The sequence below is a fragment of the Salvelinus fontinalis genome, unplaced genomic scaffold (genome assembly GCF_029448725.1).
Source record: "Salvelinus fontinalis isolate EN_2023a unplaced genomic scaffold, ASM2944872v1 scaffold_0129, whole genome shotgun sequence".
NCBI lineage: Eukaryota > Metazoa > Chordata > Actinopteri > Salmoniformes > Salmonidae > Salvelinus > Salvelinus fontinalis.
Window position 1 is genome coordinate 305,616 of NW_026600338.1, and position 23,003 is coordinate 328,618.

The 23,003-nt window shown below is 44.7% G+C and overlaps 1 protein-coding gene across 3 annotated transcripts in view; it reads left to right on the forward strand.

Moving 5' to 3' along the window:
• The window catches only part of LOC129843400 (serine/arginine repetitive matrix protein 2-like), a 109,485-nt gene that overhangs the window by 29,845 nt on the left and 56,637 nt on the right, over positions 1-23,003 (forward strand). For all 3 annotated transcript variants that reach the window (XM_055912104.1, XM_055912105.1, XM_055912106.1), the window contains 2 exons: positions 12,406-12,585; positions 12,684-12,930. In XM_055912104.1, coding sequence (XP_055768079.1) covers positions 12,406-12,585; positions 12,684-12,930 — 427 coding nt within the window. The remainder of the gene's footprint in view (positions 1-12,405; positions 12,586-12,683; positions 12,931-23,003) is intronic.

Here is a 23,003-nt window from a genome sequence, read left to right on the forward strand (position 1 = left end):
GTTTTGATTTTATATTTTTCAATTTTGCCAGAAGTTGTTTGTGTTTATGGACTCCTGAATTAGTGTGTGTAATGTAATGTTATCACAGTCCTGTCTGTCTTAGTAATGTTAGTGTCAGCTGCTTGCTGTTGTACTGTGCATTATTGGTTCTGAGTGTTACGTTTATAGAGTTTTAAAGTCTCACAGTAATGAAGGCGTAATTCACCAATTATTTGGGTCTCTGTGCTATCTCTGTGTCTATATCTCTATCTTTCTCCGTCTCTGTGTCTATCTCTGTCTCTGTCTCGATCTCTGTCTCTATCTCTGTCTCTGTCACGTTCCTGACCTGTTTTCTGTTGTTTTGTATGTGTTTAGTCGGTCAGGGCGTGAGTTGGGGTGGGCATTCTATGTTATGTGTATCTATGTTGGTTAATGGGTTACCTGATATGGTTCTCAATTAGAGGCAGGTGGTTTACGTTTCCTCTGATTGAGAGCCATATTAAGGTAGGTTGTTTCACATTGTTTGTTGTGGGTGGTTGTCTTCCGTGTCTGTGTCTATGCACCACACGGGACTGTTTCGGTTTGTTCGTTCATTTTATGTAGTCTGTTCCTGTTCATGCGTTCTTCGTGTATATGTAAGTTCGTTAGTTCAGGTCTGTCTACGTGCGTTTGTTATTTTGTAATTAAATAGTGTATTTTGTGTCAGTGTTCGTCTTGTCAAATAAATCATTATGTATTCATCACCCGCTGCGCCTTGGTCCACTCTCTCACCCAAAAACGATCGTTACAGTCTCTTTCTCTATCTTTGTTTCTGTCTCTGTCTCTGTGTCTATCTCTGTCTTTTTCTGTATCTCTGTCTCTGTCTCTATCTCTATCTTTGTCTATGTATCTATCTCTGTCTCTGTCTCTTTCTCTATCTTTGTTTCTGTCTCTATCTCGATCTCTATCTCTGTCTCTTTCTGTATCTCTGTCTCTATCTCTATCTTTGTCTCTGTATCTATCTCTGTCTCTGTCTCTATCTTTGTCTCTGTCTCTGTGTCTATCTCTGTATCTGTCTCTATCTCTGTCTCTGTCTCTTTCTCTATCTTTGTCTCTGTCTCTGTGTCTATCTCTGTCTCTATCTCTGTCTCTGTCTCTTTCTCTATCTTTGTCTCTGTCTCTGTGTCTATCTCTGTCTCTATCTTTGTCTCTGTATCTATCTCTGTCTCTGTCTCTTTCTCTATCTTTGTCTCTGTCTCTGTGTCTATCTCTGTATCTGTCTCTATCTCTGTCTCTATCTCTATCTCTGTGTCGATCTCTGTCTCTATCTCTGTTTCTGTCTCTGTCTCTCTGTTTATCTCTATCTCGATCTCTATCTCTGTCTCGATCCCTGTCTCTGTCTATCTCTGTCTTTGTCTCTTTGTCTATCTTTGTTTCTGTCTCTGTCTATATCTCTGTCTCTATCTTTGTCTCTGTCTCTATCTCTTTCTCTATCTTTGTGTCACGGTCGTCATAATGAATGGACCAAGGCGCAGCGTGCGTAGAGTTCCACATTTTAATAAACCGAAACTCACTAACAAAACAAATAAAGCACAAGAACAAACTGAACGTGAAGCTACTGTTGTGCACTCAGACAACTAAATGTAGACAAGATCCCACGAATAACCATGGGGAAATGGCTACCTAAATACGATAAACAGCTGTCTCTGATTGGGAACCATATCAGGCCACCATAGATATACAAAACACCTAGATGACCCACCCTAGTCACTATCACGCCCCAGCCAACACAGAGAAAAAACAGCTTACTATGGTCAAGCCGTGACAGTACCCAACCCCCAAAGGTGCGGACTCCGACCGCAAAACTTGACTCAATAGGGGAGGTTCCGGGTGGGCATTTATGATGGATGACACAGGGCGTCAGGGGGCGGCTCCGGTGCAGGGCGAAGTACCCACTCCCTACGCTGATAACCCTCCGCTTCTGTGGAACCGGACCGTGGATTGTCGCTGGAGACTCCGGACCGTGGATTGTCGCCGGAGACTCCGGACCGTGAATCGTTGCCGGAGGAACCGGACCGTGGATCATCGCCAGAGGCTCTGAACTGGGAACCACCGCTGGAGGCTCTGGACTGGGGACCGTCGCTGGAGGCTCCGGACAGGGGACCGTCGCTGGAGGCTCCGGAACAGGGACCGTCGCTGAAGGCTCCGGACCGTAGACCGTCTCAGGAGGTTCCGGACCGTAGACCGTCTCAGGAGGTTCCGGACCGTAGACCGTCTCAGGAGGTTCCGGACCGTAGACCGTCTCAGGAGGTTCCGGACCGTAGACCGTCTCAGGAGGTTCCGGACCGTAGACCGTCTCAGGAGGTTCCGGACCGTAGACCGTCTCAGGAGGTTCCGGACCGTAGACCGTCTCAGGAGGTTCCGGACCGTAGACCGTCTCAGGAGGTTCCGGACCGTAGACCGTCTCAGGAGGTTCCGGACCGTGAAACATCGCCGGAAGCTCTGGACTCGGAACTGTCGCCGGAAGCTCTGGACTGTGAAGGCGCACTGGAGGCCTGATGCGTGGGACCGGTACAGGTGGCACCGGGCTGATGACACGCACCTCAGGGCGAGTGCGGGAAGGAAGCACAGGACGTACTGGACTGTGAAGGCGCACTGGAGGCCTGATGCGTGGGACCGGTACAGGTGGCACCGGGCTGATGACACGCACCTCAGGGCGAGTGCGGGGAGGAGGTACAGGACGCACTGGACTGTGGAGGTGCACTGGGTTGTGAAGGTATACTGGAGACCTGGTGTGTATAGCCGGCATCAATTGTTCCGGAACTTTAACACACGTTTCAGGACTAGTACGGGGAGGTGGCACCAAACTGACAACACGTTCCTATATTCCAAATCCGTGCATCCTCCACCAACTCAACAACTCTCCCATTTCCCTCTCCTCCAAATTCTCCTTCTTCTCCCGGACTGGCTCTGGTTCACTCCTCGGCTCCGCCGACTGCTCCATGTGCTCTGTCTATATATCTGTCTCTATCTGTCTATATATCTGTCTCTATCTGTCTCTATCTCTGTCTATATCTCTGTCTCTGTCTCTATCTCTGTCTATATCTCTGTCTCTATCTCTGTCTATATATCTGTCTCTATCTGTCTATATATCTGTCTCTATCTGTCTCTATCTCTGTCTATATCTCTGTCTATATCTCTGTCTCTGTCTCTATCTCTGTCTATATATCTGTCTCTATCTGTCTATATATCTGTCTCTATCTGTCTCTATCTCTGTCTATATCTCTGTCTCTGTCTCTATCTCTATCTCTGTCTATATCTCTGTCTCTGTTTCTATCTCTGTCTCTATCTCTGTCTCTATCTCTGTCTCTATCTCTGTCTCTATCTCTGTCTCTATCTCTGTCTCTATCTCTGTCTCTATCTCTGTCTCTATCTCTGTTTCTATCTCTGTCTCTATCTCTGTCTCTATCTCTGTCTATATCTCTGTCTATATCTATATCTCTGTCTCTATCTCTGTCTCTATCTCTGTCTCTATCTCTGTCTCTATCTCTGTCTCTATCTCTGTCTCTATCTCTGTCTCTATCTCTGTTTCTATCTCTGTCTATATCTCTGTCTCTATCTCTGTCTATATCTCTGTCTATATCTATATCTCTGTCTCTATCTCTGTCTCTATCTCTGTCTCTATCTCTGTCTCTATCTCTGTCTCTATCTCTGTCTCTATCTCTGTCTATATCTCTGTCTATATCTATATCTCTGTCTATATCTCTGTCTCTATCTCTGTCTCTATCTCTGTCTATATCTCTGTCTATATCTATATCTCTGTGTCTATCTCTGTCTCTATCTCTGTCTCTATCTCTGTCTATATCTCTGTCTATATCTATATCTCTGTCTCTATCTCTGTCTCTATCTCTGTCTATATCTCTGTCTATATCTATATCTCTGTGTCTATCTCTATCTATATCTCTGTCTCTATCTCTGTCTCTATCTCTGTCTATATCTCTGTCTCTATCTCTGTCTCTGTCTCTATCTCTGTCTATATCTCTGTCTATATCTATATCTCTGTCTCTGTCTCTATCTCTGTCTCTATCTCTGTCTCTATCTCTGTCTCTATCTCTGTCTCTATCTCTGTCTCTATCTCTGTCTCTATCTCTGTCTATATCTCTGTCTCTATCTCTGTCTCTATCTCTGTCTCTATCTCTGTCTCTATCTCTGTCTCTATCTCTGTCTCTGTCTCTATCTCTGTCTATATCTCTGTCTATATCTCTGTCTATATCTATATCTCTGTGTCTATCTTTGACCTACTGGGCTGTTTTTCTGTCTGTGTGGGTTGTTTCCCTTGTTACATATTCTTCTCTGTGGTGTCTCTGTCTGTTTTAAGCTGTGTTTGAATACTCATACTAACCGTACTATTTGGGACATACATTGAGTATGTAGTATGCTTGTTGGTCATAGTATGGGTATAGTTAGTCTGCCAAAAGTTCCTGGACGTTGTACTACATTCGCCAAAATACGAAGTATACAAGCAGTGGACACTATATCTGTGGTTTTAGGGCCCATAATGCTATTCATCAGAAAATGGGCGGGGTTCACAACGTTTTCAGATTTTAAGAAAATATGCAGCAGAAGTCCGACGAGAAAATGTTGAGCAATGTAATAAAGTAATGACTTTTCAAATAAGTTACGATACGTTGGCTGACAATTTGTAAGCTGCGCTATCCTCACGAACCGCATAGCATATAATTACAGCAGTATGTACTGGTATGTTAGCTAGCTAGCTAACGTTAGTTGGCTACTAAGGGTGTGTTTGTAAATTCAATCTGGAGTGCCAGAGTGCCCTTCAGAGAGCGCTCTGGGCTTTCGTAAATTCCGAGCGTTCTCAGATTGTCCATTCTAAATTCGGACATCGAGTAGGGTTGATTTGAGAGTTCTGACCACAGTCAAGCAACCAAGCTAACTGGCTAACGTTGGCTAGCTTGCAAGCTACTTCCAGATACAAATGAGAGAACACCTCACTCTGACCATTTTACTCTCCCTAGCAGAGCTGGTTAGGCTGTATTCATGTTATCCAGAGCGTTGGTGACTGCAACTGTGCATTCAGGAAACAATTTAATGACACTTTTTTGCCGACGTTTAGTGACACCGGCTATATTCAACGGGTGTTGAGCGTTCGTAATTTCAAAAATCAGTTATCCTGCACTCTGGCACACTCAGACGAGAGTGCTCTGATATCGGAGTAGATAGCCAGAGTGAATTTACGAACGCACCCTATTGACTTGATTATTACAGTCATTCTTAGCTAAGTGGTACAGTCGTTATGCGTTCTTAATGGACATTGTTAATGAAGTCGTAAGAGGTCCAGCTAGTCGTTTGTTATGCAAACCAAGCTTGCAAGAAGTTGCATAGCAACAGCATTAACATCCGGTAGACAGTCAAAGGGCTACAAGTACGCTCAACTGAAAGAATACCGTTTGTCTACAGTATACTAAAATCAACTAATAGTAAATACTATATACTCATTAAGTATGTAGTATACGGTATGTTAGTATGGGTATTCGAACACAGTTTTAGAGTACTCCTGCTGTGCTTTATTTGTGTGTGTGTGTGTGTGTGTGTGTGTGTGTGTGTGTGTGTGTGTGTGTGTGTGTGTGTGTGTGTGTGTGTGTGTGTGTGTGTGTGTGTGTGTGTGTCTGCTGTGCACCTTTAACCAGCCCTCGTACAATGCAGATATTTTTTCATCCATTCGTTGTGTTGTTGCGCTGACCAACAATTAACTTTCACTGTTTGTCTTTGATATCTCTGTCACACACTACTAAAGAGTCAGAATAACACACTTCTAAAGAGTCAGAATAACACACTTCTAAAGAGTCAGAATAACACACTACTAAAGAGTCAGAATAACATACTACTAAAGAGTCAGAATAACACACTTCTAAAGAGTCAGAATAACACACTTCTAAAGAGTCAGAATAACACACTTCTAAAGAGTCAGAATAACACACTTCTAAAGAGTCAGAATAACACACTTCTAAAGAGTCAGAATAACACACTTCTAAAGAGTCAGAATAACTGACACACTTCTAAAGAGTCAGAATAACTGACACACTACTAAAGAGTCAGAATAACTAACACACTTCTAAAGAGTCAGAATAACTGACACACTACTAAAGAGTCAGAATAACTGACACACTACTAAAGAGTCAGAATAACTAACACACTACTAAAGAGTCAGAATAACTAACACACTTCTAAAGAGTCAGAATAACTAACACACTTCTAAAGAGTCAGAATAACACACTTCTAAAGAGTCAGAATAACTAACACACGTCTAAAGAGTCAGAATAACACACTACTAAAGAGTCAGAATAACACACTTCTAAAGAGTCAGAATAACTAACACACGTCTAAAGAGTCAGAATAATACACTTCTAAAGAGTCAGAATAATACACTTCTAAAGAGTCAGAATAACACACTTCTAAAGAGTCAGAATAACTGACACACTTCTAAAGAGTCAGAATAACACACTTCTAAAGAGTCAGAATAACTAACACACTTCTAAAGAGTCAGAATAACACACTACTAAAGAGTCAGAATAACACACTTCTAAAGAGTCAGAATAACTGACACACTACTAAAGAGTCAGAATAACACACTACTAAAGAGTCAGAATAACACACTTCTAAAGAGTCAGAATAACTGACACACTTCTAAAGAGTCAGAATAACTAACACACTACTAAAGAGTCAGAATAACTAACACACTACTAAAGAGTCAGAATAACACACTTCTAAAGAGTCAGAATAACACACTTCTAAAGAGTCAGAATAACTGACACACTTCTAAAGAGTCAGAATAACTGACACACTTCTAAAGAGTCAGAATAACACACTTCTAAAGAGTCAGAATAACTGACACACTTCTAAAGAGTCAGAATAACTGACACACTTCTAAAGAGTCAGAATAACTAACACACTTCTAAAGAGTCAGAATAACTAACACCCTTCTAAAGAGTCAGAATAATACACTTCTAAAGAGTCAGAATAACTGACACACTACTAAAGAGTCAGAATAACACACTTCTAACGAGTCAGAATAACTGACACACTTCTAAAGAGTCAGAATAACTGACACACTACTAAAGAGTCAGAATAACTAACACACTTCTAAAGAGTCAGAATAACTAACACACTACTAAAGAGTCAGAATAACACACTTCTAAAGAGTCAGAATAACTGACACACTACTAAAGAGTCAGAATAACACACTTCTAACGAGTCAGAATAACTAACACACTTCTAAAGAGTCAGAATAACTAACACACTTCTAAAGAGTCAGAATAACACACTTCTAAAGAGTCAGAATAACTCACTTCTAAAGAGTCAGAATAACACACTACTAAAGAGTCAGAATAACATACTACTAAAGAGTCAGAATAACACACTTCTAAAGAGTCAGAATAACACACTTCTAAAGAGTCAGAATAACACACTTCTAAAGAGTCAGAATAACACACTTCTAAAGAGTCAGAATAACACACTTCTAAAGAGTCAGAATAACACACTTCTAAAGAGTCAGAATAACTGACACACTTCTAAAGAGTCAGAATAACTGACACACTTCTAAAGAGTCAGAATAACACACTTGTAAAGAGTCAGAATAACACCCTTGTAAAGAGTCAGAATAACACACTTCTAAAGAGTCAGAATAACTGACACACTTCTAAAGAGTAAGAATTACTAACACACTTGTAAAGAGTCAGAATAACACACTTCTGAAGAGTCAAAGTAACTAACACACTACTAAAGAGTCAAAGTAACTAACACACTTCTAAAGAGTCAGAATAACACACTTCTAAAGAGTCAGAATAACACACTTCTAAAGAGTCAGAATAACACACTTCTAAAGAGTCAGAATAACACACTTCTAAAGAGTCAGAATAACACACTTCTAAAGAGTCAGAATAACACACTTCTAAAGAGTCAGAATAACTGACACACTTCTAAAGAGTCCGAATAACACACTACTAAAGAGTCAGAATAACTAACACACTTCTAAAGAGTCAGAATAACACCCTTGTAAAGAGTCAGAATAACACCCTTGTAAAGAGTCAGAATAACACACTTCTAAAGAGTCAGAATAACTGACACACTACTAAAGAGTCAGAATAACACACTACTAAAGAGTCAGAATAACTAACACACTACTAAAGAGTCAGAATAACTAACACCCTTCTAAAGAGTCAGAATAACTAACACACTACTAAAGAGTCAGAATAACACACTTCTAAAGAGTCAGAATAACTAACACACTTCTAAAGAGTCAGAATAACACACTTCTAAAGAGTCAGAATAACTAACACACTTCTAAAGAGTCAGAATAACACACTACTAAAGAGTCAGAATAACACACTACTAAAGAGTCAGAATAACTAACACCCTTCTAAAGAGTCAGAATAACTAACACACTACTAAAGAGTCAGAATAACACACTTCTAAAGAGTCAGAATAACTAACACCCTTCTAAAGAGTCAGAATAACACACTACTAAAGAGTCAGAATAACTAACACACTACTAAAGAGTCAGAATAACACACTTCTAAAGAGTCAGAATAACTAACACCCTTCTAAAGAGTCAGAATAACTGACACACTTCTAAAGAGTCAGAATAATACACTTCTAAAGATTCAGAATAACACACTTCTAAAGAGTCAGAATAACACACTTCTAAAGAGTCAGAATAACTGACACACTACTAAAGAGTCAGAATAACTAACACACTTCTAAAGAGTCAGAATAACTAACACACTACTAAAGAGTCAAAATAACACACTACTAAAGAGTCAGAATAACACACTTCTAAAGAGTCAGAATAACTAACACACTACTAAAGAGTCAGAATAACTAACACCCTTCTAAAGATTCAGAATAACACACTTCTAAAGAGTCAGAATAACTGACACACTACTAAAGAGTCAGAATATCTAACACACTACTAAAGAGTCAGAATAACACACTTCTAAAGAGTCAGAATAACTAACACCCTTCTAAAGATTCAGAATAACACACTTCTAAAGAGTCAGAATAACACACTTCTAAAGAGTCAGAATAACACACTTCTAAAGAGTCAGAATAACACACTTCTAAAGAGTCAGAATAACACACTTCTAAAGAGTCAGAATAACACACTTCTAAAGAGTCAGAATAACACACTTCTAAAGAGTCAGAATAACACACTTCTAAAGAGTCAGAATAACACCCTTCTAAAGAGTCAGAATAACACACTTCTAAAGAGTCTGAATAACTAACACACGACCAAACACACAAATGAGAACCATGTTAGAACCTGGCTATACCCAGAAGCCATTGTGTTTAGCACGCACACACACACATACACACATACACATACACACAGTATTGTACAGATAACCTTGTGGGGACACACAATTCAGTCCCATTCAAAATCATATTTTCCCTAAGCCTAAGCCTAACCCTAACCCGAACCATAACCTGTACTCTTACCCTAACCTAAACCCTAAACCTAACCCTAGCTCCTAACCCTAACCCTAAAACTAACTCTAGCTCCTAACCCTAACCCTAGCTCCTAACCCTAGCTCCTAACCCTAACCCTAGCTCCTAACCCTAGCTCCTAACCCTAACCCTAGCTCCTAACTCTAGCTCCTAACCCTAACCCTAGCTCCTAACCCTAACCCTAGCTCCTAACCCTAGCTCCTAACCCTAAAACTAACCCTAGCTCCTAACCCTAAAACTAACCCTAAACCTAACCCTAGCTCCTAACCCTAAAACTAACCCTAATCCTAATTCTGACCGTAACACTAATTCTAACCTTAACCCTAAACCCCCTAGAAATAGTATTTGACCTTGTTTGTTTACTATTCTTGTGGACACACACACACACACACACACACACACACACACACACACACACACACACACACACACACACACACACACACACACACACACACACACACACACACACACACACACACACACACACACACACAGAGTCAAAGGGAGGCTCTGTGTTTGGCAGGACACAGAGATCCAGGATTATACACATGGCCATTGACACAGGCGCCTCCGCACTCATAATCCTGTTTGATTTGCCTTCAGAAGAGAGAGAGAGTGAAAAAATAGAGGGAGAAAAACATGAAATTCATTTCTTCAGCTTACAGCGTTCCTTCTCTTTTTTCACTCAGTCCACCTGTGTGTGTGTGTGTGTGTGTGTGTGTGTGTGTGTGTGTGTGTGTGTGTGTGTGTGTGTTGTTCCCAGTGTTGTGTCAGGTTAAGCCTGTCCGTCTCTCACCCTGGTTGTTTTGGGGTCAGTCCAGTTCCATTACCTTCCACTCTGGAACAGGGTCACTCGTCATATTCAAATGGTCTCCAGCCAGCCACACAAACAAACAATAAACAACGTGTATAGAGCAGCTTTTAAACTAGATCCACTCTGCAGTACGTCTACACTGAAAGACATTGGGTAATTTAGCTAAATGGATCCAAACGTCACTAACTCGTATATCAACTCTATACCACCTTTTAAGATGTGTTTTTAAACGTGTTCTTTTGACTAGGGATGTAAACTACCATTAAAAACATATTTTATTGTTTAAACGATAAGAAATAAAAACCTTAAAAAATGACGTGAATTCACTATTCAGATACAATATGATTCTGCGTGACCCAATGATTTATAGAAACAATTGATTTGACCACTAGGGGGCAATGCAGTCCTGGCTAGCTAACATATGGCTCTCACCTTACTGCTGTCCCCCATCCACTCAGCAACCATGGTAGTTAATGCTGTTTTTGGTTCTCTGCTGTGTCCCGCTCCTCCATGTTCTCAGTTGTCAGTACGTGATAAATCTCATCAATGTGATGGCTCGTTGCAGTGATGTATGACAGCATGTTCATAGACGTCCCAGTCTGGTGTTTGAGAGCTCACGCTTTCTACTTGCAGAGCAACCGTTGTACAATCTCTCCATCCAGGCCGTCATGGTTTTTTCGACATGGCATGTTGTAGTCTGCTTCTAGATATGCCATCAGGGCATTGAAGCTGACATCCTCTACCATTCACAATGGCAGCATATCAACTGCAATCATTTCTGTAATCATCGCTGTGATTTTCTCCCTCCCTTATCGCACTGCTGCCAGCAACGGGTTGGCTCGTACGGTGACTCCCTTTCAGATGGTTAAGTATTCCACCACAGGAGGTTGGTGACATCTTAATTGGGGAGGATGGACTCTTGGTAATGACCGGGGTGGAATCTGTGGAATGGTGTCAAAATACATCAGACACGTGGTTTCCATGTGTTTGATTCCATTCCATTTACTCCGTTCCAGCCATTATGTAGAGCCGTCCTCCCCTCAGCAGCCTCCACTGACTGCCACTGTAGCTCAATTCAACCTGGCAAAGTTTGCGTTTATTTAACCACCTTCTCATTTAACTGGTGTAACTCAGGCAGTTGTTGTTGCCATCCTGTGCCTGTCCCGCAGGTGTGGTCTGCCACATGTGGTCTGCCACTGCGAGGATGATCAGCTGTCCGTCCTGTCTCCCTGTATCGCTGTCTTAGGTGTCTCACAGTACGGACACTGCAGTCCTCATGCCTCCTTGCAGCATGCCTAAGGCACGTTCACGCAGATGAGCAGGGACCCTGGGCATCTTTTTTTTGTGTTTTTCAGAGTCAGTAGAAAGGCCTCTTTAGTGTCCTAAGTGGATCATAACTGTGATCTTAATTGCCTACTGTCTGTAAGCTGTTAGTGTCTTAACGACCGTTCCACAGGTGCATGTTCATTAATTGTTTATGGTTCATTGAACAAGCATGGGGAAACAGTGTTTAAACCCTTTTCAATGAAGATCTGTGAAGTTATTTGGATTTTTACTAATTATCTTTGAAAGACAGGGCCCTGAAAAAGGGATGTTTCTTTTTTTGCTGAGTTTATATTCCTCATTCTCCTGCTTTCATTTCTTTCTCCTTTTATATTACTCTCCCTCCCTCCCTCCCTCCCTCCCTCCCTCCCAGTGAGACCGATGCCTCAAGGACACAACATCGTTGGTAGAGATAGGTTAACATGTGTGGTCACACTGGTGATTGATAGAAGGAATAATGGCCTTAGCCCCTGGTACAGAGAGAATCAATCAGACCCTGTTTTTAAGGCATACTCATAGAGGACGTTTATATTTGATCCATATTTGATGTGTGGATTTTAATTTAAATAATGTAATTTGATGGTGGAAGTGATTTCCTGTTTCAGGGGTCAGGAGGAGAATTAGTGAATGAGCCCATGTGCTTCATGGGTAATTATATACACGGTGACTTGGGCAGCATAGAATAGTGTGAATAGAACCGTTAGCCCTGAGCCGTGCTGTAGCAACAGGAGTAGTTGTAAAGATGTGCGTGTCAGTCATCACTGCCCCCGCTCTCCTCACAGACAGAGATCCAGACCTCGGTGAGCACGCTGGATGTAGTGAGTCGTTTCCAGAGACAAGTCCAGCCCAACCCCAAGCCTGATTCCCAGACGGCTGGGAGAGGTGGAGGGGCGAGGGGGCCGGAGAGAAGGACCCAGGCCGCTCCCGCTGTTACACATACCCACAATGCACAGGGAAGCCAGGTGAGAGGTCATTGGTAGATAATTGTCCTTAGCCAGGTTATTAAAAATGATACCTTCCTCATTTCTTAAAGTGGTCATTGTGTTTCTCAATGTCACAGGTTTTAGTTGTGAATCCCTTGAGGGAGGAGGAAGAGGAGTTTGATGAACTGGAGGATGAAGAGGAGAAGGAGATGCTGACCACCTCACTGCTGGGAGGAGAATATGATGAGGAAGAGTCAGCTCTCTCCTTTCAGGAGGCACTCAGGCAGTGGAGAGGAGAGAGAAGAGAGGGAGGAGAAAGAGGAGAGAGAAGAGTGGGAGGAGAGAGAGGAGATGCAACTCGGAGACCCTTCCAAGTCCGGACAGGTATAACACGAACACACACACACACCATGCAAACGAATTGTTTGGTTTACAGACAGGGGAACGTACTAGAAATACACATCCACTCAGACAGCTATGGATGATTGGTAATAGTAGAAACTATAGGCAGAAGTGCTCAGCATATACCTGGCATCCTTTTCTCCTGCCCACTCTTTTCTTTCTCTCTCTCCCTCGTTCTCTCCCTCGTTCAGTGCTTGTATAACTCGTATTGTGAAACGTTGTTTGGTCCACTCATGTGACAAATCTTCTCTGTCTCTTTCATTGCCCTGAAATGATAGAGCTATAGTACTGAGTCTCAGTCTGTGTTGACGTCCACCTCCTCTTCCTCCTCTTCCTCCTCCTCCTCTTCTGTGTTGTGTTAAACAGCAGTACAGTAGTGATGTTTGGGGTTGTTATGAGGAGAGGAAACACTGTAGAGGTCCTGCTACATACCGTATGTATCCCTGTGGTGAAACACTGTAGAGATCCTGCTACATACCGTATGTATCCCTGTGGTGAAACACTGTAGAGATCCTGCTACATACCGTATGTATCCCTGTGGTGAAACACTGTAGAGGTCCTGCTACATACCGTATGTATCCCTGTGGTGAAACACTGTAGAGGTCCTGCTACATACCGTATGTATCCCTGTGGTGAAACACTGTAGAGATCCTGCTACATACCGTATGTATCCCTGTGGTGAAACACTGTAGAGGTCCTGCTACATACCGTATGTATTCCTGTGGTGAAACACTGTAGAGGTCCTGCTACATACCGTATGTATCCTTGTGGTGAAACACTGTAGAGGTCCTGCTACATACCGTATGTATTCCTGTGGTGAAACACTGTAGAGGTCCTGCTACATACCGTATGTATCATGTATCCCTGTGGTGAAACACTGTAGAGGTCCTGCTACATACCGTATGTATCCCTGTGGTGAAACACTGTAGAGGTCCTGCTACATACCGTATGTATCCCTGTGGTGAAACACTGTAGAGGTCCTGCTACATACCGTATGTATCCCTGTGGTGAAACACTGTAGAGATCCTGCTACATACCGTATGTATCATGTATCCCTGTGGTGAAACACTGTAGAGATCCTGCTACATACCGTATGTATCCCTGTGGTGAAACACTGTAGAGGTCCTGCTACATACCGTATGTATCCCTGTGGTGAAACACTGTAGAGATCCTGCTACATACCGTATGTATCCCTGTGGTGAAACACTGTAGAGGTCCTGCTACATACCGTATGTATCCCTGTGGTGAAACACTGTAGAGATCCTGCTACATACCGTATGTATCCCTGTGGTGAAACACTGTAGAGGTCCTGCTACATACCGTATGTATCCCTGTGGTGAAACACTGTAGAGGTCCTGCTACATACCGTATGTATCCCTGTGGTGAAACACTGTAGAGGTCCTGCTACATACCGTATGTATCCCTGTGGTGAAACACTGTAGAGGTCCTGCTACATACCGTATGTATCCCTGTGGTGAAACACTGTAGAGGTCCTGCTACATACCGTATGTATCCCTGTGGTGAAACACTGTAGAGGTCCTGCTACATACCGTATGTATCCCTGTGGTGAAACACTGTAGAGGTCCTGCTACATACCGTATGTATCCCTGTGGTGAAACACTGTAGAGGTCCTGCTACATACCGTATGTATCATGTATCCCTGTGGTGAAACACTGTAGAGGTCCTGCTACATACCGTATGTATCCCTGTGGTGAAACACTGTAGAGATCCTGCTACATACCGTATGTATCCCTGTGGTGAAACACTGTAGAGATCCTGCTACATACCGTATGTATCCCTGTGGTGAAACACTGTAGAGGTCCTGCTACATACCGTATGTATCCCTGTGGTGAAACACTGTAGAGATCCTGCTACATACCGTATGTATCCCTGTGGTGAAACACTGTAGAGATCCTGCTACATACCGTATGTATCCCTGTGGTGAAACACTGTAGAGGTCCTGCTACATAACGTATGTATCCCTGTGGTGAAACACTGTAGAGATCCTGCTACATACCGTATGTATCCCTGTGGTGAAACACTGTAGAGGTCCTGCTACATACCGTATGTATCCCTGTGGTGAAACACTGTAGAGATCCTGCTACATACCGTATGTATCCCTGTGGTGAAACACTGTAGAGGTCCTGCTACATACCGTATGTATCCCTGTGGTGAAACACTGTAGAGGTCCTGCTACATACCGTATGTATCCCTGTGGTGAAACACTGTAGAGGTCCTGCTACATACCGTATGTATCCCTGTGGTGAAACACTGTAGAGGTCCTGCTACATACCGTATGTATCATGTATCCCTGTGGTGAAACACTGTAGAGGTCCTGCTACATACCGTATGTATCATGTATCCCTGTGGTGAAACACTGTAGAGGTCCTGCTACATACCGTATGTATCATGTATCCCTGTGGTGAAACACTGTAGAGGTCCTGCTACATACCGTATGTATCCCTGTGGTGAAACACTGTAGAGGTCCTGCTACATACCGTATGTATCCCTGTGGTGAAACACTGTAGAGGTCCTGCTACATACCGTATGTATCATGTATCCCTGTGGTGAAACACTGTAGAGGTCCTGCTACATACCGTATGTATCATGTATCCCTGTGGTGAAACACTGTAGAGGTCCTGCTACATACCGTATGTATCCCTGTGGTGAAACACTGTAGAGGTCCTGCTACATACCGTATGTATCCCTGTGGTGAAACACTGTAGAGGTCCTGCTACATACCGTATGTATCATGTATCCCTGTGGTGAAACACTGTAGAGGTCCTGCTACATACCGTATGTATCCCTGTGGTGAAACACTGTAGAGATCCTGCTACATACCGTATGTATCCCTGTGGTGAAACACTGTAGAGATCCTGCTACATACCGTATGTATCCCTGTGGTGAAACACTGTAGAGGTCCTGCTACATACCGTATGTATCCCTGTGGTGAAACACTGTAGAGATCCTGCTACATACCGTATGTATCCCTGTGGTGAAACACTGTAGAGATCCTGCTACATACCGTATGTATCCCTGTGGTGAAACACTGTAGAGGTCCTGCTACATAACGTATGTATCCCTGTGGTGAAACACTGTAGAGATCCTGCTACATACCGTATGTATCCCTGTGGTGAAACACTGTAGAGGTCCTGCTACATACCGTATGTATCCCTGTGGTGAAACACTGTAGAGATCCTGCTACATACCGTATGTATCCCTGTGGTGAAACACTGTAGAGGTCCTGCTACATACCGTATGTATCCCTGTGGTGAAACACTGTAGAGGTCCTGCTACATACCGTATGTATCCCTGTGGTGAAACACTGTAGAGGTCCTGCTACATACCGTATGTATCCCTGTGGTGAAACACTGTAGAGGTCCTGCTACATACCGTATGTATCCCTGTGGTGAAACACTGTAGAGATCCTGCTACATACCGTATGTATCCCTGTGGTGAAACACTGTAGAGATCCTGCTACATACCGTATGTATCCCTGTGGTGAAACACTGTAGAGGTCCTGCTACATAACGTATGTATCCCTGTGGTGAAACACTGTAGAGGTCCTGCTACATACCGTATGTATCCCTGTGGTGAAACACTGTAGAGATCCTGCTACATACCGTATGTATTCCTGTGGTGAAACACTGTAGAGGTCCTGCTACATACCGTATGTATCCCTGTGGTGAAACACTGTAGAGATCCTGCTACATACCGTATGTATCCCTGTGGTGAAACACTGTAGAGGTCCTGCTACATACCGTATGTATCCCTGTGGTGAAACACTGTAGAGGTCCTGCTACATACCGTATGTATCATGTATCCCTGTGGTGAAACACTGTAGAGATCCTGCTACATACCGTATGTATCCCTGTGGTGAAACACTGTAGAGATCCTGCTACATACCGTATGTATCCCTGTGGTGAAACACTGTAGAGGTCCTGCTACATACCGTATGTATCCCTGTGGTGAAACACTGTAGAGGTCCTGCTACATACCGTATGTATCCCTGTGGTGAAACACTGTAGAGGTCCTGCTACATACCGTATGTATCCCTGTGGTGAAACACTGTAGAGGTCCTGCTACATACCGTATGTATCATGTATCCCTGTGGTGAAACACTGTAGAGGTCCTGCTACATACCGTATGTATCCCTGTGGTGAAACACTGTAGAGGTCCTGCTACATACCGTATGTATCCCTGTGGTGAAACACTGTAGAGGTCCTGCTACATACCGTATGTATCCCTGTGGTGAAACACTGTAGAGATCCTGCTACATACCGTATGTATCCCTGTGGTGAAACACTGTAGAGGTCCTGCTACATAACGTATGTATCCCTGTGGTGAAACACTGTAGAGGTCCTGCTACATACCGTATGTATCCCTGTGGTGAAACACTGTAGAGATCCTGCTACATACCGTATGTATTCCTGTGGTGAAACACTGTAGAGGTCCTGCTACATACCGTATGTATCCCTGTGGTGAAACACTGTAGAGGTCCTGCTACATACCGTATGTATCCCTGTGGTGAAACACTGTAGAGGTCCTGCTACATACCGTATGTATCATGTATCCCTGTGGTGAAACACTGTAGAGATCCTGCTACATACCGTATGTATCCCTGTGGTGAAACACTGTAGAGATCCTGCTACATACCGTATGTATCCCTGTGGTGAAACACTGTAGAGGTCCTGCTACATACCGTATGTATCCCTGTGGTGAAACACTGTAGAGGTCCTGCTACATACCGTATGTATCATGTATCCCTGTGGTGAAACACTGTAGAGATCCTGCTACATACCGTATGTATCCCTGTGGTGAAACACTGTAGAGGTCCTGCTACATACCGTATGTATCCCTGTGGTGAAACACTGTAGAGGTCCTGCTACATACCGTATGTATCCCTGTGGTGAAACACTGTAGAGGTCCTGCTACATACCGTATGTATCCCTGTGGTGAAACACTGTAGAGGTCCTGCTACATACCGTATGTATCCCTGTGGTGAAACACTGTAGAGGTCCTGCTACATACCGTATGTATCCCTGTGGTGAAACACTGTAGAGGTCCTGCTACATACCGTATGTATCCCTGTGGTGAAACACTGTAGAGGTCCTGCTACATACCGTATGTATCCCTGTGGTGAAACACTGTAGAGGTCCTGCTACATACCGTATGTACAGGGCTCCGGGCTCCGGGCAGCCGAGCGGAAATGGAGGAAAACTCGCCTCCCTGCGGACCTGGCATCCTTTCACTCCCTCCTCTCTACATTTTCCTCTTCTGTCTCTGCTGCTAAAGCCACTTTCTACCACTCTAAATTCCAAGCATCTGCCTCTAACCCTAGGAAGCTCTTTGCCACCTTCTCCTCCCTCCTGAATCCTCCTCCCCCCCCCCCCCCCCTCCTCCCTCTCTGCAGACGACTTCGTCAACCATTTTGAAAAGAAGGTCGACGACATCCGATCCTCGTTTGCTAAGTCAAACGACACCGCTGGTTCTGCTCACACTGCCCAACCCTGTGCTTTGACCTCTTTCTCCCCTCTCTCTCCAGATGAAATCTCGCGTCTTGTGACGGCCGGCCGCCCAACAACCTGCCCGCTTGACCCTATCCCCTCCTCTCTCCTCCAGACCATTTCCGGAGACCTTCTACCTTACCTCACCTCGCTCATCAACTCATCCTTGACCGCTGGCTACGTCCCTTCCGTCTTCAAGAGAGCGAGAGTTGCACCCCTTCTGAAAAAACCTACACTCGATCCCTCCGATGTCAACAACTACAGACCAGTATCCCTTCTTTCTTTTCTCTCCAAAACTCTTGAACGTGCCGTCCTTGGCCAGCTCTCCTGCTATCTCTCTCAGAATGACCTTCTTGATCCAAATCAGTCAGGTTTCAAGACTAGTCACTCAACTGAGACTGCTCTTCTCTGTATCACGGAGGCGCTCCGCACTGCTAAAGCTAACTCTCTCTCCTCTGCTCTCATCCTTCTAGACCTATCGGCTGCCTTCGATACTGTGAACCATCAGATCCTCCTCTCCACCCTCTCCGAGTTGGGCATCTCCGGCGCGGCCCACGCTTGGATTGCGTCCTACCTGACAGGTCGCTCCTACCAGGTGGCGTGGCGAGAATCTGTCTCCTCACCACGCGCTCTCACCACTGGTGTCCCCCAGGGCTCTGTTCTAGGCCCTCTCCTATTCTCGCTATACACCAAGTCACTTGGCTCTGTCATAACCTCACATGGTCTCTCCTATCATTGCTATGCAGACGACACACAATTAATCTTCTCCTTTCCCCCTTCTGATGACCAGGTGGCGAATCGCATCTCTGCATGTCTGGCAGACATATCAGTGTGGATGACGGATCACCACCTCAAGCTGAACCTCGGCAAGACGGAGCTGCTCTTCCTCCCGGGGAAGGACTGTCCGTTCCATGATCTCGCCATCACGGTTGACAACTCCATTGTGTCCTCCTCCCAGAGCGCTAAGAACCTTGGCGTGATCCTGGACAACACCCTGTCGTTCTCCACCAACATCAAGGCGGTGGCCCGTTCCTGTAGGTTCATGCTCTACAACATCCGCAGAGTACGACCCTGCCTCACACAGGAAGCGGCGCAGGTCCTAATCCAGGCACTTGTCATCTCCCGTCTGGATTACTGCAACTCGCTGTTGGCTGGGCTCCCTGCCTGTGCCATTAAACCCCTACAACTCATCCAGAACGCCGCAGCCCGGCTGGTGTTCAACCTTCCCAAGTTCTCTCACGTCACCCCGCTCCTCCGCTCTCTCCACTGGCTTCCAGTTGAAGCTCGCATCCGCTACAAGACCATGGTGCTTGCCTACGGAGCTGTGAGGGGAACGGCACCTCAGTACCTTCAGGCTCTGATCAGGCCCTACACCCAAACAAGGGCACTGCGTTCATCCACCTCTGGCCTGCTCGCCTCCCTACCACTGAGGAAGTACAGTTCCCGCTCAGCCCAGTCAAAACTGTTCGCTGCTCTGGCACCCCAATGGTGGAACAAACTCCCTCACGACGCCAGGACAGCGGAGTCAATCACCACCTTCCGGAGACACCTGAAACCCCACCTCTTCAAGGAATACCTAGGATAAAGCAATCCTTCTGCCCCCCCCCCCCCCCCCCCCCCTTAAAAGATCTAGATGCACTATTGTAAAGTGGCTGTTCCACTGGATGTCATAAGGTGAATGCACCAATTTGTAAGTCGCTCTGGATAAGAGCGTCTGCTAAATGACTTAAATGTAAATGTAAATGTATCCCTGTGGTGAAACACTGTAGAGGTCCTGCTACATACCGTATGTATCCCTGTGGTGAAACACTGTAGAGATCCTGCTACATACCGTATGTATCCCTGTGGTGAAACACTGTAGAGGTCCTGCTACATACCGTATGTATTCCTGTGGTGAAACACTGTAGAGGTCCTGCTACATACCGTATGTATCATGTATCCCTGTGGTGGGTGAGAAAGCACCATACAGAAGGAGGTTAGGGTTTGGGGGGAGCATCAGGGGTGAAGTTAAAGCTGGAATCTTTAAAGGTCAAACTACCAGGTCTGTTTGTAATAAAACAACGAAATTACTGCAAACAATGAAACAGTTTTTCCCTGACTGACGTCATCGCATGCGTGACAGAACAGCAGCGTATGAACTGCAATTTACCTTGATGTTGACGCTCCCCAGCGCTCCTTAAAAAACATTTACAACGGTGTTGGGGGAGACACTGTTTCAGTTACAACGGCGTTGGGGCAGACACTGTTTCAGTTACAACGGCGTTGGGGCAGACAGTTACACTGTTTCAGTTACAACGGTGTTGGGGCAGACACTGTTTCAGTTACAACGGCGTTGGGGCAGACAGTTACACTGTTTCAGTTACAACGGTGTTGGGGCAGACACTGTTTCAGTTACAGCGGTGTTGGGGCAGACAGTTACACTGTTTCAGTTACAACGGTGTTGGGGCAGACACTGTTTCAGTTATAACGGTGTTGGGGCAGACAGTTACACTGTTTCAGTTACACCGGTGTTGGGGCAGACAGTTACACTGTTTCAGTTACAACGGTGTTGGGGCAGACAGTTACACTGTTTCAGTTACAACGGTGTTGGGGCAGACACTGTTTCAGTTATAACGGTGTTGGGGCAGACAGTTACACTGTTTCAGTTACACCGGTGTTGGGGCAGACAGTTACACTGTTTCAGTTACACCGGTGTTGGGGCAGACAGTTACACTGTTTCAGTTACAACGGTGTTGGGGCAGACACTGTTTCAGTTATAACGGTGTTGGGGCAGACAGTTACACTGTTGCAGTTACAACGGTGTTGGGGCAGACAGTGACACTGTTTCAGTTACAACGGTGTTGGGGCAGACAGTTACACTGTTTCAGTTACAACGGTGTTGGGGCAGACAGTTACACTGTTTCAGTTACAACGGTGTTGGGGCAGACAGTTACACTGTTTCAGTTACAACGGTGTTGGGGCAGACAGTTACACTGTTTCAGTTACAACGGTGTTGGGGCAGACACTGTTTCAGTTACAACGGTGTTGGGGCAGACAGTTACACTGTTTCAGTTACAACGGCGTTGGGGCAGACAGTTACACTGTTTCAGTTACAACGGTGTTGGGGCAGACAGTTACACTGTTTCAGTTACAACGGTGTTGGGGCAGACAGTTACACTGTTTCAGTTACAACGGTGTTGGGGCAGACAGTTACACTGTTTCAGTTACAACGGCGTTGGGGCAGACAGTTACACTGTTTCAGTTACAACGGTGTTGGGGCAGACACTGTTTCAGTTACAACGGTGTTGGGGCAGACAGTTACACTGTTTCAGTTACAACGGTGTTGGGGCAGACAGTTACACTGTTTCAGTTACACCGGTGTTGGGGCAGACAGTTACACTGTTTCAGTTACAACGGTCAGTGGGGCAGACAGTTACACTGTTTCAGTTACAACGGTCGGTGGGGCAGACAGTTACACTGTTTCAGTTACAACGGTCGGTGGGGCAGACAGTTACACTGTTTCAGTTACAACGGTAGTGGAGGATTCCATCTTTAAGGGGTGGATAATGGTGATTAAAGACTAGGACTGGAGCTCATGTTTAGGACAGGAGGAGGATTAGAAGTGAAGGATGAAGACTAATGTTCTTTCCATCTTGCTCTGGACTAAGTACCCCCCCCCCCACCCCCCCCCCCCCCCTCTGATCTCTTCATGTCCTGTAGAAAGTGCTTACCGCTGCAGAAAGGGCTAAAGTCATAGCTGCTGCATATTGAGATAATTAGAGCAGGAGATAATGATTGCAGTGTTGGGAGGGGTTCCACTATAGAGATAATGATAGCAGTGTTGGGAGGGGTTCCACTATAGAGATAATGATAGCAGTGATAGGAGGTGTTCCACTATAGAGATAATGATAGCAGTGATAGGAGGTGTTCCACTATAGAGATAATGATAGCATTGATAGGGGTTCCACTATAGAGATAATGATTGCAGTGTTGGGAGGGGTTCCAATATAGAGATAATGATTGCAGTGTTGGGAGGGGTTCCACTATAGAGATAATGATAGCAGTGATAGGGGTTCCACTATAGAGATAATGATAGCAGTGATAGGGGTTCCACTATAGAGATAATGATAGCAGTGATAGGGGTTCCACTATAGAGATAATGATAGCAGTGATAGGGGTTCCACTATAGAGATAATGATTGCAGTGTTGGGAGGGGTTCCACTATAGAGATAATGATTGCAGTGTTGGGAGGGGTTCCACTATAGAGATAATGATTGCAGTGTTGGGAGGGGTTCCACTATAGAGATAATGATTGCAGTGTTGGGAGGGGTTCCACTATAGAGATAATGATTGCAGTGTTGGGAGGGGTTCCACTATAGAGATACTGATTGCAGTGTTGGGAGGGGTTCCACTATAGAGATAATGATTGCAGTGTTGGGAGGGGTTCCACTATAGAGATAATGATTGCAGTGTTGGGAGGGGTTCCACTATAGAGATACTGATTGCAGTGTTGGGAGGGGTTCCACTATAGAGATAATGATTGCAGTGTTGGGAGGGGTTTCACTATAG